Genomic DNA, 16,934 nt, shown 5'->3' on the forward strand with positions numbered 1-16,934 from the left:
CTACTGTACAGTTAATATGAATCAGAACTCCCCTCTCCGTCCGAGGTGATAATGATTTTGGCGCCACGTCTTTAGAATCAATGCATTAAATTCTCAGTAGGTGCTGTCAGAACGGCGGTGGCAGGTCCCTAGCTGCATCCCAGTCAGATCAGCAGTTCAGTTTTCCATTCCACAGCAGCTCCAGGGATCAGAATTCCTTGGCATCTGAAGACGTTGGAGATTACGGCATGGAATTTAAAGGGGAGAATGACTTCATCCTTCATTACAAAATAGAACAGGATGTTGGAAGAAACGGCATGGCCACAAAAACCCAATTACCAGTAAGCATCTAAGAGAGAGAGAAGAGTGTGAGGCTGCCAAATCACTTCTCCACCACTTCATCTGACATACGCTTAGTTTCCTGAAACGAGTCACAAGTGATGACATCGCCCATGATATTCTCTCCGGTACCGTCTCACCTACAGTGTGTGATGCTACATCAGCCTCTAAGAGTTAGGAGAAAACCATACAAATATCTTGACATCTTTTGTAATGGGTCTTTCGCAGCCTTGAAATGGAGATACTGTATATTCTGTATACTCACTAGATACAAATAAGCCCACATAGTTAACTGACTAGATTTTTTTATATTCTGAATGATATTAACTTGAGGAATAAAAAATACATTCATTATATTGTTTTTGAACTTATTAAATTTAAAATATATCTGTGAGAAACTTTGTCATAAAATAGGAAATTAATGGAAAACTGAAAGTAAAAACAACTAACAGCCCAGAGTCAATTTGATGTCTTCCAGTTGTGTGATCTCCCTCAGTTGTGCAGGAAGCAATTCTCTCTCTCTCTCTCTCTCTCTCTCTCTCTCTCTCTCTCTCTCTCTCTCTCTCTCACACACACCTGCATCACTTCAAGACCGGTTGAGTGGAGTGTGGCAGACCGGGCTCCTGGACTGTCCCCAGCAACATCCTAGCTTCCAGGCACACACACACACACATACGTCACTCATCACTCCGGACAGCAGACAGACGCCTTAATGCCCCAATCGAGCCGTCTGCGGTACTGCTCCCAGAACCGTTTCCGAATTTTGACAGGTCCCTGACCCATGCCAGAAGAGTTCAGCAGGATTGGGACTGAGGGTGGAAGGGAGGCAGAGTGGGTAGTCCAGGGGAAGGGAGGCAGACTGGGAAGTCCAGGGGAAGGGAGGGAGACTGGGTAGTCCAGGGGAAGGGAGGCAGACTGGGTAGTCCAGGGGAAGGGAGGGAGACTGGGTAGTCCAGGGGAAGGGAGGGAGACTGGGTAGTCCAGGGGAAGGGAGGGAGACTGGGTAGTCCAGGGGAAGGGAGGGAGACTTGGTAGTCCAGGGGAAGGGAGGGAGGCTGGGTAGTCCAGGGGAAGGGAGGGAGACTGGGTAGTCCAGGGGAAGGGAGGGAGGCTGGGTAGTCCAGGGGAAGGGAGGGAGACTGGGTAGTCCAGGGGAAGGGAGGGAGACTGGGTAGTCCAGGGGAAGGGAGGGAGACTGGGTAGTCCAGGGGAAGGGAGGGAGGCTGGGTAGTCCAGGGGAAGGGAGGGAGACTGGGTAGTCCAGGGGAAGGGAGGGAGGCTGGGTAGTCCAGGGGAAGGGAGGGAGACTGGGTAGTCCAGGGGAAGGGAGGGAGATTGGGTACTCCAGGGGAAGGGAGGGAGGCTGGGGGAGGCTGTGTAGTCCAGGGGAAGGGAGGGAGGCTGGGTACTCCAGGGGAAGGGAGGGAGGCTGGGGGAGGCTGTGTAGTCCAAGGGAAGGGAGGGAGGCGGTGAAGGGTGTTTTCGTCATTAATAATATTTTGGAACTGAGGAGGGAGTCCAAAAGAGAATAATGACAATAAGATGGTGCAGCTCTAAGACTGGTTAGACTATCTGGCTAGATGTGGCCCTCGTCAGTGATATGTTTAAAGATGTTTCCCTCATCAGTGACACGTTTAAAGATGAGTCCCTCATCAGTGACACCATTAAATATGTTTCCCTCATCAGTGGCACGTTTAAAGATGTGTCCCTCATCAGTGACACCATTAAATATGTTTCCCTCATCAGTGACACGTTTAAAGATGTGTCCCTCATCAGTGACACCATTAAATATGTTTCCCTCATCAGTGGCACGTTTAAAGATGTGTCCCTCATCAGTGACACCATTAAATATGTTTCCCTCATCAGTGACACATTTAAAGATGTCCCTCGTTAGTGACATGTTTTAAGATGTTTCCCTCATCAATGACACCATTAAATATGTTTCCCTCATCAGTGACAGGGTTAAAGATGTGTCCCTCATCAGTGACACGTTTAAAGATGTGTCCCTCATCAGTGACACGTTTAAAGATGTGTCCCTCATCAGTGACACGTTTAAAGATGTGTCCCTCATCAGTGACACCATTAAAGATGTGACCCTCATCAGTGACACGTTTAAAGATGTGTCCCTCATCAGTGACACGTTTAAAGATGTGTCCCTCATCGGTGACACCATGAAATATGTTTCCCTCATCAGTGACAGGGTTAAATATGTTTCCCTCATCAGTGACACGTTTAAAGATGGTTCCCTCATCAGTGACACCATGAAATATGTTTCCCTCATCAGTGACAGGGTTAAATATGTTTCCCTCATCAGTGACACCATTAAATATGTTTCCCTCATCAGTGACACCATTAAATATGTTTCCCTCATAAGTGATATGTTTAAAGATGTGTCCCTCATCAGTGACACGTTTAAAGATGTGTCCCTCATCAGTGACACGTTTAAAGATGGTTCCCTCATCAGTGACACCATGAAATATGTTTCCCTCATCAGTGACAGGGTTAAATATGTTTCCCTCATCAGTGACACCATGAAATATGTTTCCCTCATCAGTGACACCATTAAATTTGTGTCCCTCATCAGTGACACCATTAAATAGGTTTCCCTCATCGGTGACATGTTAAAGATGTGTCCCTCATCAGTGACACCATTAAATATGTTTCCCTCATCAGTGGCACATTTAAAGATGTGTCCCTCATAAGTGACACCATTAAATGTGTTTCCCTCATCAGTGACACATTTAAAGATGTGTTCCTCATAAGTGACATGTTTAAAGATGTGTTCCTCATAAGTGACATGTTAAAGATGTGTCCCTAATCAGTGACACATTTAAAGATGTGTCCCTCATCAGTGACACTTTTAAAGATGTGTCCCTCATCAGTGACATGTTTAAACATGTGTCCCTCATCAGTGACACTGGATATTAGGTAATGAATTCATGTTGAGATGTTATGCCAATGGACAGAACACATAGAAGGACGTTAGCTGATGATGTAGCAAGAAAAGGAAGCCGTGTCTGTTGTACACTTTTTTTTCGCTATTTTCACTTTGCAATTGAAATGTGGCCATATTTTGCAATGTAGAAATGTTGCCATGGAAAGCAGTATATTATTTCCTATGTTGACGACATTTTCTTGGCAACTACGACCATTTGGCAGTATATCTGATTATTGTTCAGAAAGAAAATGTTTTCTCCCCTGAAGCAGTTGATTAGGACGGTGAAAGTAATACTGTGTCGAGCTGCCCGCATGGTCCTGTGAGATATGTAAAGCGGAGGGAAAATCCTGCTACTGCATGTCTATGTAATAGTAGCATAGGCATTCTGTCAGGTCCACCTGGCTGCAGTATTCTCCCGTCCGTCCACTTCCTCCTCCCAACTTTATTGCCTCTAGCACTTCCTGTTAATCAACCATGGCGCTGACTGTTGGCTACTTTTCCACTGTCAATTTCACAGAATAAATATTATGAATAAATAAGAAAGATGAAGGTTGACTGAAACATTGTGTAACTTGACAAATTATACATTTGTGATATTACCTTTCAACAGCCGTCTCGTGTTGCCCTAACCTCACGTTAGTGCCACCCTCGTCAGATCAGTCAAGGCAGTGCTTTCTCATACCGTAGAACACTGAGAGATGAAGACAATAGTCCAGAACTGTGCTGTTGTGTTATTTGAGAACGAGAGGTGTGAAACAGTTGACATGAAATCAATAGGCTTCTGTGTAGATGGTGAAGTGGAGGAGAAGGCTTGAAGAGAGAGAGAAGAATGCAGAGAGAGAGAAAAAGCGAAAGAGAGAGAGAGAGAAAGTGAGAGAGAGAAGAAAAGGGCTACCAGTGAAGAACAAACACCATTGTAAATACAACCTATATTTATGTTTATTTATTTTCCCTTTTGCACTTTACCTATTTGCACATGATTACAACACTGTATATATATATATATACCATATGACATTTGAAATGTCTTTATTCTTTTGGAACTTTTGTGAGTGTAATGTTTACTGTTCATTTTTTATTTCACTTTTCTTTATTATCTATTTCACTTGCTTTGGCAATGTAAACCTATTTTTCCCATGCCAATAAAGCCCCTTAAATTGAGAGCGAGAGAGAGAGAGAGAGAGAGAGAGAGAGAGAGAGAGAGAGAGAGAGAGAGAGAGAGAGAGAGAGAGAGAGATACAGAGAGAGAGAGATACAGAGAGAGAGAGATACAGAGAGATACAGAGAGGGAGAGGTACAGAGAGCGGGAGGTACAGAGAGATACAGAGAGGGAGAGGTACAGAGAACGGGAGGTACAGAGAGGGAGAGAGAGAGAGAGGTAAAGAGAGGGAGAGGTAGCGAGAGAGAGAGGTAAAGAGAGGGAGAGAGAGAGAGAGAGAGAGACAGAGAGAGGTAAAGAGAGGGAGAGAGAGAGAGGTAAAGAGAGAGAGAGAGAGAGAGACAGAGAGAGGTAAAGAGAGAGAGAGAGAGAGAGAGGTAAAGAGAGGGAGAGAGAGAGAGGGGTAAAGAGAGGGAGAGAGAGAGAGGGGTAAAGAGAGAGAGAGAGGTAAAGAGAGGGAGAGAGAGAGAGAGAGGTAAAGAGAGGGAGAGAGACAGAGAGGGAGAGAGAGACAGAGAGAGAGAGGTAAAGAGAGGTAAAGAGAGGTAAAGAGAGAGAGCTAGAGAGAGAGGTAAAGAGAGAGAGAGAGAGAGGTAAAGAGAGAGAGAGAGAGAGAGGTAAAGAGAGGGAGAGAGAGAGAGAGAGAGAGACAGAGAGACAGAGACAGAGAGAGAGGGAGAGGGAGAGAGAGAGGAGAGAGGTAAAGAGAGGGAGAGAGAGAGAGAGGTAGAGAGGGAGAGAGAGAGAGAGAGAGAGAGGGAGAGGTAAAGAGAGGGAGAGAGAGAGAGGTAAAGAGAGGGAGAGAGAGAGAGAGAGGGTAAAGAGAGGGAGAGAGAGAGAGAAAGAGTAGGAGAGAGAGAGAGAGAGGTAAAGAGAGGGAGAGAGAGAGAGAGGTAAAGAGAGGGAGAGAGAGAGAGAGAGAGAGAGAGAGAGAGGTAAAGAGAGGGAGAGAGAGAGAGAGGTAAAGAGAGGGAGAGAGAGAGAGGAGAGAGAGGTAAAGAGAGGTAAAGAGAGGGAGAGAGCGAGAGAGAGGTAAAGAGAGGGAGAGAGAGGTAAAGAGAGGGAGAGAGAGAGAGAGGTAAAGAGAGAGAGAGAGAGAGAGAGAGAGGGAAGAGAGAGAGAGAGAGAGAGAGAGGTAAAGAGAGGTAAAGAGAGGTAGAGAGAGAGAGAGAGAGAGAGAGAGAGGTAAAGAGAGAGAGAGAGAGAGAGGTAAAGAGAGGGAGAGAGAGAGAGAGAGAGAGAGGTAAAGAGAGAGAGAGAGAGACGAGAGGAGAGAGAGAGAGAGAGAGAGAGGTAAAGAGAGGGAGAGAGAGAGAGAGGTAAAGAGAGGGAGAGAAAGAGAGAGAGGTAAAGAGAGGGAGAGAGAGAGAGAGAGAGAGGTAAAGAGAGGGAGAGAGAGAGAGGTAGAGAGAGGGAGAGGTAAAGAGAGAGGAGAGAGAGAGGTAAGAGAGAGAGAGAGAGAGAGAGTAAAGAGAGGTAAAGAGAGGGAGAGAGAGAGAGAGCGGTAAAGAGAGGGAGAGAGAGAGAGAGGTAAAGAGAGGGAGAGAGAGAGAGAGAGAGGTAAAGAGAGGTAAAGAGAGGGAGGGAGAGAGAGAGAGAGAGAGAGAGAGAGGTAAAGAGAGGTAGAGAGAGAGAGAGAGAGAGAGAGAGAGAGAGAGAGGTAAAGAGAGGGAGAGAGAGAGAGAGAGTAAAGAGAGGGAGAGAGAGAGAGAGGGAGAGAGAGGACAGAGAGAGAGAGAGAGAGAGAGAGGTAAAGAGAGGGAGAGAGAGAGAGGAGAGAGAGAGAGAGAGGTAAAGAGAGGGAGAGAGAGAGAGGTAAAGAGAGGGAGAGAGAGAGAGAGAGGGAGAGAGAGGAAAGAGAGGAGAGAGAGAGAGAGAGGTAAAGAGAGGGAGAGAGAGAGAGAGGAGAGAGAGAGAGAGAGAGAGAGACAGAGAGAGAGGGAGAGAGAGAGAGGTAAAGAGAGGGAGAGAGAGAGAGGTAAAGAGAGGGAGAGAGAGAGAGGTAAAGAGAGGCAGAGAGAGAGGTAAAGAGAAGTGGAGAGAGAGAGAGAGGTAAAGAGAGGGAGAGAGAGAGAGAGAGGTAAAGAGAGGTAAGAGAGAGAGAGAGAGGTAAAGAGAGGGAGGTAAAGAGAGGTAAAGAGAGGAAGCGAGAGAGAGAGAGACAGAGGGAGGTAAAGAGAGGGAGAGAGAGAGAGAGAGACAGAGAGAGACAGAGAGAGAGAGAGAGAGAGAGAGAGAGAGAGAGAGAGAGAGAAAGAGAGGGAGAGAGAGAGAGAGAGGTAAAGAGAGGGAGAGAGAGAGAGAGGTAAAGAGAGGGAGAGAGAGAGAGAGAGAGAGAGAGAGAGAGAGAGAGGTAAAGAGAGGTAAAGAGATGGAGAGAGAGAGAGAGAGAGAGGTAAAGAGAGGGAGAGAGAGGGGTAAAGAGAGGGAGAGAGAGAGAGAGAGGTAAAGAGAGGGAGAGAGAGAGAGAGAGAGGTAAAGAGAGGTAAAGAGAGGGAGAGAGAGAGGTAAAGAGAGGGAGAGAGAGAGAGGGGGGTAAAGAGAGGGAGAGAGAGAGAGAGAGAGGTAAAGAGAGAGAGAGAGAGACAGAGAGAGAGAGAAAGAGAGAGAGAGAGAGAGAGAGAGAGAGAGGGGTAAAGAGAGGGAGAGAGAGCGAGCTCATAAAGTAGTGGACCCTGCCATCCGGCATTCAGTGACTGTCTATCACATGTATTTGTTTTCATCATCATACAGACCAAGTTTATTTTCATCTTCCCAGTGAAAAGCCCCAGTCCAGCCCAGACACTGAGAGAGTCTAACTCTATCTCTGAGATTTCTATAGAGCAGAGGGGGGAGTAGAGCAGAGCAGGAGGCCCTCTCACCGCCTACATAGAGCAGAGGGGGAGTAGAGCAGAGCAGCAGGCCCTCCCACCGCCTATAAAGGACAGCCATACGGAGACACTCAGACAGAAATCAGACGTGTATCTGTGTAGAGGCAGAGGGAGGCTAACATCACACTGAGGGGAACTCAGAGGAAACAGACGCTCACAATATAACAGCCAGCCAGGAGTGAAGGAGGGGTCCACCGTGAGAGAGACAGACAGACAGAGAAAGAGAGAGAGGTGAGAGAGTGAGACAGAGAAAGAGAGAGAAAGAGGAAGAGAGAAGGGGAGAGAGAGAGAGAGAGAGAGAGAGGAGAGAGAGGTGAGAGAGATAGGTGAGAGATAGGTGAGAAAGGCGAGAAAGAGAGAGATATCAAAGAGTGATTTAATCTGAGTGTCTTGATCTCTTTTGTCCTCATGTCCAAGGATTAAGTAGAGGATCTACAGTACTGGGGGGATCTGGTCTTTCAGTCTCCCACCTGTCTTGTAGATCTGGACTGATGTCTTTTACGATGGTGCATACGGCTCCCCCAAGCCGCTTCCTCTTCTCCGACATCAGCATGATGTCAGAGGACGAGGAGGAGGAGAACGGCGGCAGCGAGAGCTCGGGCTCCGACTCCCAGAAGTCCTCCTTCCGTCTCCACGGCGGCTCCAATGGATTTCAGATCAAGGTGGGAAGCAGGAAGAGGAAGTTATGCGGAGTTGCCGGCAGGCTGGCGGGGCCCCCGATGGTGGCAGGGGCCCCGGTGGTGGAGGTGCGGCAGCGGAACGTGGCAAACGCTCGAGAGAGGGACCGCACCAACAGCGTGAACACGGCCTTCACTGCTCTGAGGACCCTCATCCCCACCGAGCCAGCCGACAGGAAGCTGTCCAAGATCGAGACTCTGCGGCTGGCATCCAGCTACATCTCCCACCTGGGTAATGTGCTGCTGGTGGGCGAGGCGTGTGGGGATGGGCAGCCGTGCCACACCTCCACACCCCCATTCCACCACCACACCCTCCACAGTCTCAGCCCCTCGCCCGGCCGGGGCTCAGAGAACCAGCCCAAACACATCTGTACTTTCTGCCTCAGCAAGCAGAGGAAAATGGTGAGTGCCACTGGAGGAGCAGAGCTACTGTATGACTGACAGGAGAGTGGTATGGTCTGGATGCTAAGGGTCAAGGGTCTTATTGGTTGAAATCCTCCCAGAGAAAAATAACTCAACTAGGCGTTCATGAAGTCCCTTTAAGTGGCCTTTCAACTTCCAAACACAAACTATTTTAGAGCTAGGTCTGGGTTCTTATTTCAGCATTTCATAACTGTGGGCTGAGTCTTGTGGCCAAACTCCTCATGGCTAAAAGGCTGGGTTTTGGCCCCACGTTATTTGGATAGTCCCCTATAGATAGTCTATATTGGTTCAAACTGTCACCAAACTATCATTAGTTTGATCACAAGAATATGTTAAATTAATAAGGTAGGTTACGGAAAAAAGTTAGGGAAACACTTGGATATATTCACCCTCTTCAATGTTGCCTTTTCATTCAAATCAGTGTAATACTGTAGTTAAAACTATTAATAAGGAGCCAATTTCATCCTAACCTGACCGTTGCCCATCTAAGCTAATCTATGTGGGAATGGTTGACATGGCAGACTTCCAGCAGTGTGAAATCTACACCTCTGTTCCCTACCACTGGTGGAGTCGATGGGATCAGTCAGAGCAGAAACACTGAAGTACAATCTCATCTCTCATTACTTTAGACCTGCATAATATATTCCATTTAGCAGGCGCTTTTTTCCAAAAATTCCGTAAGAATTCATCCATGCAGTACTCACAAATTTGCCTGACGATTCATCCTGAATTTAGTTACGCTGCTCTGTCGACAACTGCATACGTTCATCTTGGAGCAGAAACGATAGTAAGCGTGGCGTTTGGCCGGAGCAATGTGAATGAGTAGTCAGGCAAGTCACAAATACCCTGGGCAAAATAACTACTACAAGCATACAGTCAGCCAAAATAGTCAAATCTGGAGATAGTATTTAACTGTCTTGAGGACTGCTGGAGACATGAATCTCAGTGCTGGGTGAATGATGTAGATGTGCATCATGTCTTAATCTGAGGCTGTTCTCTTCCTCATTCGTTCTGCTGTTAACCACCTTGCCGTTACAACTCTGAGTCCATGTCTCAAATGGAACCCTATTCCCAGTGGTGGAAAAGTACCCAATTGTGATACTTGAGTAAAGGTATGATAATAGAAACCTTAATAGAAAGTCACCCAGTAAAATACTACCTGAGTAAAAATCTAACATTATTTGGTTCTAAATATACTTAAGTATCAAAAGTAAAAGTAGAAATATAAATTATTTCAAATTCCTTCTTTTAAGCAAAACAGATGGCACCATTTTCTTGTTTTTTAAATGTATGGATAGCCAACGGCACACTCCAATACTCAGACATTATTTACAAAAGATGCATTTGTGTTTAGTGAGTCCACCAGATCAGAGGCAGTAGGGAGGACCAGGGATGTTCTATTTATAAGTGTGTGAATTGGACCATTTTCCTGTCCTGTTAAGCATTCAAAATGTAATGACTACTTTTGGGTGTCAGGGTAATGTATGGAGTAAAAAGTACATTATTTTCTTTAGGAATGTAGTGAAGTAAAAGTAAAAGTACAGATACTCCCAAAAACTACTTAAGTAGTACTTTAAAGTATTTGTACTTAAGTACTTTACACGACTGCCTATGGTCAACGGTAGTGCATTATATAGGGAACAGGGTGCCAGAGTCCATAGTGCTCTGGTCGACAGTAGTGCATTATATAGGGAACAGGGTGCCAGAGTCCATAGTGCTCTGGTCGACAGTAGTGCATTATATAGGGAACAGGGTGCCAGAGTCCATAGTGCTCTGGTCGACAGTAGTGCATTATATAGGGAACAGGGTGCCAGAGTCCATAGAGCTCTGGTCAACAGTAGTGCATTATATAGGGAACAGGGTGCCAGAGTCCATAGTGCTCTGGTCGACAGTAGTGCATTATATAGGGAACAGGGTGCCAGAGTCCATAGTGCTCTGGTCAACAGTAGTGCATTATATAGAGAACAGGGTGCCAGAGTCCATAGAGCTCTGGTCAACAGTAGTGCATTATATAGGGAACAGGGTGCCAGAGTCCATAGTGCTCTGGTCGACAGTAGTGCATTATATAGGGAACAGGGTGCCAGAGTCCATAGAGCTCTGGTCAACAGTAGTGCATTATATAGGGAACAGGGTGCCAGAGTCCATAGTGCTCTGGTCAACAGTAGTGCATTATATAGGGAACAGGGTGCCAGAGTCCATAGAGCTCTGGTCAACAGTAGTGCATTATATAGAGAACAGGGTGCCAGAGTCCATAGAGCTCTGGTCAACAGTAGTGCATTATATAGGGAACAGGGTGCCAGAGTCCATAGTGCTCTGGTCGACAGTAGTGCATTATATAGGGAACAGGGTGCCAGAGTCCATAGTGCTCTGGTCGACAGTAGTGCATTATATAGGGAACAGGGTGCCAGAGTCCATAGAGCTCTGGTCAACAGTAGTGCATTATATAGGGAACAGGGTGCCAGAGTCCATAGTGCTCTGGTCGACAGTAGTGCATTATATAGGGAACAGGGTGCCAGAGTCCATAGTGCTCTGGTCAACAGTAGTGCATTATATAGGGAACAGGGTGCCAGAGTCCATAGAGCTCTGGTCAACAGTAGTGCATTATATAGAGAACAGGGTGCCAGAGTCCATAGAGCTCTGGTCAACAGTAGTGCATTATATAGGGAACAGGGTGCCAGAGTCCATAGTGCTCTGGTCAACAGTAGTGCATTATATAGAGAACAGGGTGCCAGAGTCCATAGTGCTCTGGTCAACAGTAGTGCATTATATAGAGAACAGGGTGCCAGAGTCCATAGAGCTCTGGTCAACAGTAGTGCATTATATAGGGAACAGGGTGCCAGAGTCCATAGAGCTCTGGTCAACAGTAGTGCATTATATAGGGAACAGGGTGCCAGAGTCCATAGTGCTCTGGTCAACAGTAGTGCATTATATAGAGAACAGGGTGCCAGAGTCCATAGTGCTCTGGTCAACAGTAGTGCATTATATAGGGAACAGGGTGCCAGAGTCCATAGAGCTCTGGTCAACAGTAGTGCATTATATAGAGAACAGGGTGCCAGAGTCCATAGTGCTCTGGTCAACAGTAGTGCATTATATAGAGAACAGGGTGCCAGAGTCCATAGTGCTCTGGTCGACAGTAGTGCATTATATAGGGAACAGGGTGGCAGAGTCCATAGTGCTCTGGTCAACAGTAGTGCATTATATAGGGAACAGGGTGCCAGAGTCCATAGAGCTCTGGTCAACAGTAGTGCATTATATAGGGAACAGGGTGCCAGAGTCCATAGTGCTCTGGTCGACAGTAGTGCATTATATAGGGAACAGGGTGCCAGAGTCCATAGTGCTCTGGTCAACAGTAGTGCATTATATAGAGAACAGGGTGCCAGAGTCCATAGAGCTCTGGTCAACAGTAGTGCATTATATAGGGAACAGGGTGCCAGAGTCCATAGAGCTCTGGTCAACAGTAGTGCATTATATAGAGAACAGGGTGCCAGAGTCCATAGAGCTCTGGTCAACAGTAGTGCATTATATAGGGAACAGGGTGCCAGAGTCCATAGAGCTCTGGTCAACAGTAGTGCATTATATAGGGAACAGGGTGCCAGAGTCCATAGAGCTCTGGTCAACAGTAGTGCATTATATAGGGAACAGGGTGCCAGAGTCCATAGTGCTCTGGTCAACAGTAGTGCATTATATAGGGAACAGGGTGCCAGAGTCCATAGTGCTCTGGTCAACAGTAGTGCATTATATAGAGAACAGGGTGCCAGAGTCCATAGTGCTCTGGTCAACAGTAGTGCATTATATAGGGAACAGGGTGCCAGGGTCCATTCACAGCATTTATAATGCTGTGAATGGTTTTAATTCAAAGCTCAGTGACTATAAAAATTTTACAACAGTATAATTGGTCATTGGATTTGGACTTTTGGAAACATAGACACATGAAAACATATTCTGACCATATATCACAATAATGAATCCAGAATAAATGTATCCTGGAAGTAATTGGACATTGTTAGAATCATACAGAATAAACCAGCTAATGAGATAATTGCCCTTTAAATGATTGATCCAGTGCTGAAGCCTGTATTCATTCTGCTGCTGGTATTTGAACCAGATTGAGCTAGCTCTTTTAGCTCTTTGATGTTATGTTTAAAGCAAAACTGGTCTCCATAACCGCTCTCACTCCTTTCTCCCATTAAGGCAGTCCCAAATGGCACCCCATTTCCTTTAAAGTGCTTTACTTTGAACCAGGATTCATAGGGCTCTGGTCAAAAGTAGTGCACTACATAGGGAATAGGGTGCCATTTGGGATGCAAACCCAGTGCTCATTACTCCCAGAAAAACACCCCTCAGCCGCCACTCGTTTCTTTGTTTCTAAAGAAGAAGAAAATAATGAAATGAAGCATATGTGAGCTATACAGTATGTAATACGAGTGCAGTTTTGTCTTTTCAACACATTTCAAGACCTGCAGAGTGGGCTGATGAGCTATCGTAGACTGTAGAGAGAGAACACTGTATGTATAAAGTAAAAAATCCTTGTCTCTTCAAGGTTTTCACCAATGTTGTTACCCTCATCTGAGGCAGAAAATGTATGAAAATAAAGTCATACATGCTTAAGCTATAGCGATGACTTACGTGTAGGAGACTTCATGCCTCAACCATATCATGCCTATCGAGTGTACTTTATCAAACTTCATACTAAACTCTCTATTCCATTTGGCAAATGTGCATTTGTCTTGGACAGAGCATAGCCAGCATTTATGAATAGCGTATATTCTAGCTGTAGATTTATAGAATTAGAAAGTGGAAAAACACAGTAAATCTATAGTCTCCATATCAAGGTTAGAATGCCAGGGACCTTGGCTCCATGGGATCTGGGGATGATGCTTGGCAGTGAACACTCCCATTACAAACCAGGCTTCCCCTAAGGGTCCAAAACATTACAGCAGCATTGGTCCAGCCCAGTACCTTTAGTTAAATGGATACTGGATATTGAGTATTAAACTAAATGCAAACTCATAAGAAGCGCTGGTAACACTTTATAAAAACGTTTGAGTAAGCCATTATAAATAATTATATATTTTTACCAATATTGAAATACTTATTTATGAATAGTTAATTCAATCGTTAAATAATCATCCTTATTCATGAAAGTTATGATAAAATGTTACCAATCGAAAAAAACTTGAAGTGAATGTTTTGTGTTCAGAGGAAGCTTGTTGTTGACTGTTGCGTTCCCTCTCTGCTGTGAGCAGTACTAATAGTATGCACTCTAAATGGCACCCTTTTCCCATAGTGCACTACTTCTGACCAGAGCCCTATGGGTCCGTGCACCATAAAGTAAATAGGGTACCATTTGTGACGCAGTATAGAGTTGAGTGCTGTGCAGTGCTGCTGCTCCTGCGACTGTATTCCCATCATGCCTTGTATTGTATTCCAATGATCTTCACTGGGTATTTTATCATGGACAGACATACGCAAGTAGTTAAAGACTAATCCAACAGGAGTCAGTCCTAAATTGCACATTAAATAAATGAGCGTATTTAAATGAATCATTATATTCATGTAATTAGATTATCAGCAACAGGATTGTTGTAAAGATAAATGAAATTGAATAGAGATAAAACATGTAGATGTATGACACTGAGCATGATGAATTTGTTTGAATGAATTTTTCCAACTAGAAAGTCATGTTGTAGTAGTGCCGTCCTATTCAGGACAATGGCCAGGTGTAATCATTTATTTGATTTATTTGACAGAATAGCCAGGACACAACTATTTCATTAAGTGAAAAAGAAAGCGTGGAAAATCCATGCTTAGTAAATCAATATTTTAGATAGGCTACTGTTTCAACAAAAAAAGGGAAATGTGTATAATTGATAAGCCTCCTTGAAGGGCGTATTTAATAACTAATGCAGATGAAACCTCCTTAACCTTAACATAACAATAATATTTATTCAACAAATGATGTCCACATCGAAAGAAAACAGAAATAGATTACAGGAATTTAGCAGATGTTCTTATCCAGAGCGACTAACAGTAGTGAGTGCATACATTTTCATTCTGGACCCCCGTGGGATTTGAACCCACAACCCTGGTGTTGCAAGTACTATGCTCTACCAACTGAGTTACACAGAACCACAATACAGAATTGTATTAGTGTGTAAATCACCCCCAGGAACTTTTATTCTGAACAGAAATATAAGCGCAACATGTAAAGTGTTGGTTCCATGTTTCATGAGCTGAAATAAAAGATCACAGAAATGTTCAATACACCCAAAAAACGTATTTTTCTAAAATTTTGTGCACAAATTTGTTTACATTCCTGTTAGTGAGCATTTCTTCTTTGCCAACATAGTCCATCCACCTGACAGGTATGGCAAATCAAGAAGCTGATTAAACAGCATGATTACACAGGTGCACCTTGTGCTGGGGACAATAAAAGGCCACTAAAATGTGCAGTTTTGTCACACAATACAATGCCAGAAATGTCTCAAGTTTTGAGGGAGCGTGCAATTGGCATGCTGACTGCAGGAATGTCCGGCAGAGCTATTGCCATGAAAATCTAATGTTAATTTCTCTACCATAAGCCAAATTTGTCAGTTCGTCCAACCGACCTCACAACCGCAGATCACATGTAACAACGACAGCCCAGGACCTCCACATCCGGCTTCTTCACATGCGGGATCGTCTGAGACCAGCCTCCGGACAGCTAAGAATTTCTGCACAAACTGTCAGAAACTGTCTCGGGGAAGCTCATCTGCATGTTCATCGTTCTCACCAGGGTCTTGACCTGACTGCAGTTCGGCATCGCAACCGACTTCGGTGGGCAAATACTCACCTTTGATGGCCACTGGAACACTGGAGAAGTGTGCTCTTCATGGACGAATCCCAGTTTGAACTGTACCGGGACAGCCATCACCTCATGACAGGCATCACCTCATGTTTCAGCTTGATAATGCATGGCCCCATGTCGCAAGGATCTGTACACAATTCCTGGAAGCTGAACATGTCCCAGTTCTTCTATGGCCTGCATACTCACCAGACATGTCACCCATTGAGCATGTTTGGGATGCTCTGGATCAATGTGTACGACAGCATGTTCCAGTTCCCACTAATATCCAGCAACTTCGCACAACCATTGAAGAGGAGTGGGAAAACATTCCACAGGCCACAATCAACAGCCTGATCAACTCTATGCAAAGGAGTTGTGTCACGCTGCATGAGGCAAATGGTGGTCACACCAGATACTGACTGGTTTTCTGATCCATGCACCAACATTTTTTTAAATGGTATCTGTGATCAACAGATGCATATCTGTATTCCCAGTCATGTGAAAACCCTAGATTATGTCCTAATGAATTTATTTAAATTGACTAATTTCCTTATATGAACTGTAATCTTTGAAATTGTTGGATGTTGCGTTTATATTTTTGTTCAGTGTATTAACATTCTGTCAGTACCCATAAGATTTCCCCAAAAGCATCAGTAAGAAAACTGACCAGAGCTTGTTTTGAAATCTGATTAGACTCCATTTGACTCCAGGAGCATGTTTTGATTAGGAGTTCCAGCTCCAGCTTAGCTCACATACGGTACGGCCGAGCTCTGACTCAAGAAACAACGCCATTCCAATATCTTACAACCTCCTCACCAAAGTGAATGGACGTAATGCAAGCCAGGTGTGTCACAAAACACAGAGAGGTGAGAAGGGAAATGAGGCTCTGCTTGCTGTTCCCTAGGCTGGCTTCCTGGCCAGACAACCTGGACCCCAAGGAAGTAACCACAGTAGAAAATCAAGGGTGCTCTGTTTTGATAGAACAGACAAATGCTAAACATCCCATTCTGATTCAAACCCTTTATTTTTCACTCTGTAGGCCTAGATTACAATGATGTCATTGTGACTGCAGACTGAAAAATAAGGTGAAATGGAGAGCTGGGCTACATCAGTTCATGCATCTAATGTGCGTCCCAATGGCACCCTATTTCCTATATAGTGCACTGCTTTTGACCAGAGTCCTATGGGCCATAGTCAAAAATAGTGCACTATAAAGGGGATAGGGAGTCATCTTCAGCATGGGTGAAAACCAGGAGGTCTGATGATGTTTTCTCTCTTTCAGAACAAAGACAGAGACAGAAAAACAACTGTAAGAAGATAACGCCTGAAGGACAGAAACATCCAGAGGATAAATATCCAACGCTTTTGTGAAGGATCAGTTCAATTAGCCTATTCTTCAAATGAAAGTTGTATTTACAGTTGTGTACTTAATAAGAATACAATATTTGTGTATATATATATATATATATATATATATATATATATATATATATATATATATATATATATATATATATATATATATACAATTATATATATATTGAAAGCACAATGGTTTATTTAAGACCATGGAGGATTTGATATGTCTGTTAAGGGATGATGTGGCAGCAAAAAGTCCATGTAACATGGGATGATAATTAGACTCATGACCATTTAGTTAATATCTATCCTTAAACTACTGGACATTATAATGAACAGGCAGAGGAGGACAGCTCTCTCAACG

The 16,934-nt window shown here is 44.5% G+C and overlaps 1 protein-coding gene across 1 annotated transcript; it reads left to right on the forward strand.

Annotated features, from left to right (window-relative positions):
* Window positions 1–7,280: 7,280 nt before the first annotated feature.
* On the forward strand, window positions 7,281–16,653 carry LOC106606049 (basic helix-loop-helix transcription factor scleraxis-like). Its single transcript, XM_045713569.2, has 2 exons — window positions 7,281–8,364; window positions 16,494–16,653. Exons 1-2 carry the CDS (start codon window positions 7,777–7,779, stop codon window positions 16,530–16,532), a joined length of 627 nt encoding a protein of 208 aa, XP_045569525.1. The 5' UTR covers window positions 7,281–7,776; the 3' UTR covers window positions 16,533–16,653.
* The last annotated feature ends 281 nt before the right edge of the window (window positions 16,654–16,934 follow it).

The sequence above is a fragment of the Salmo salar genome, chromosome 05 (genome assembly GCF_965601325.2).
Source record: "Salmo salar chromosome 05, fSalSal1, whole genome shotgun sequence".
NCBI lineage: Eukaryota > Metazoa > Chordata > Actinopteri > Salmoniformes > Salmonidae > Salmo > Salmo salar.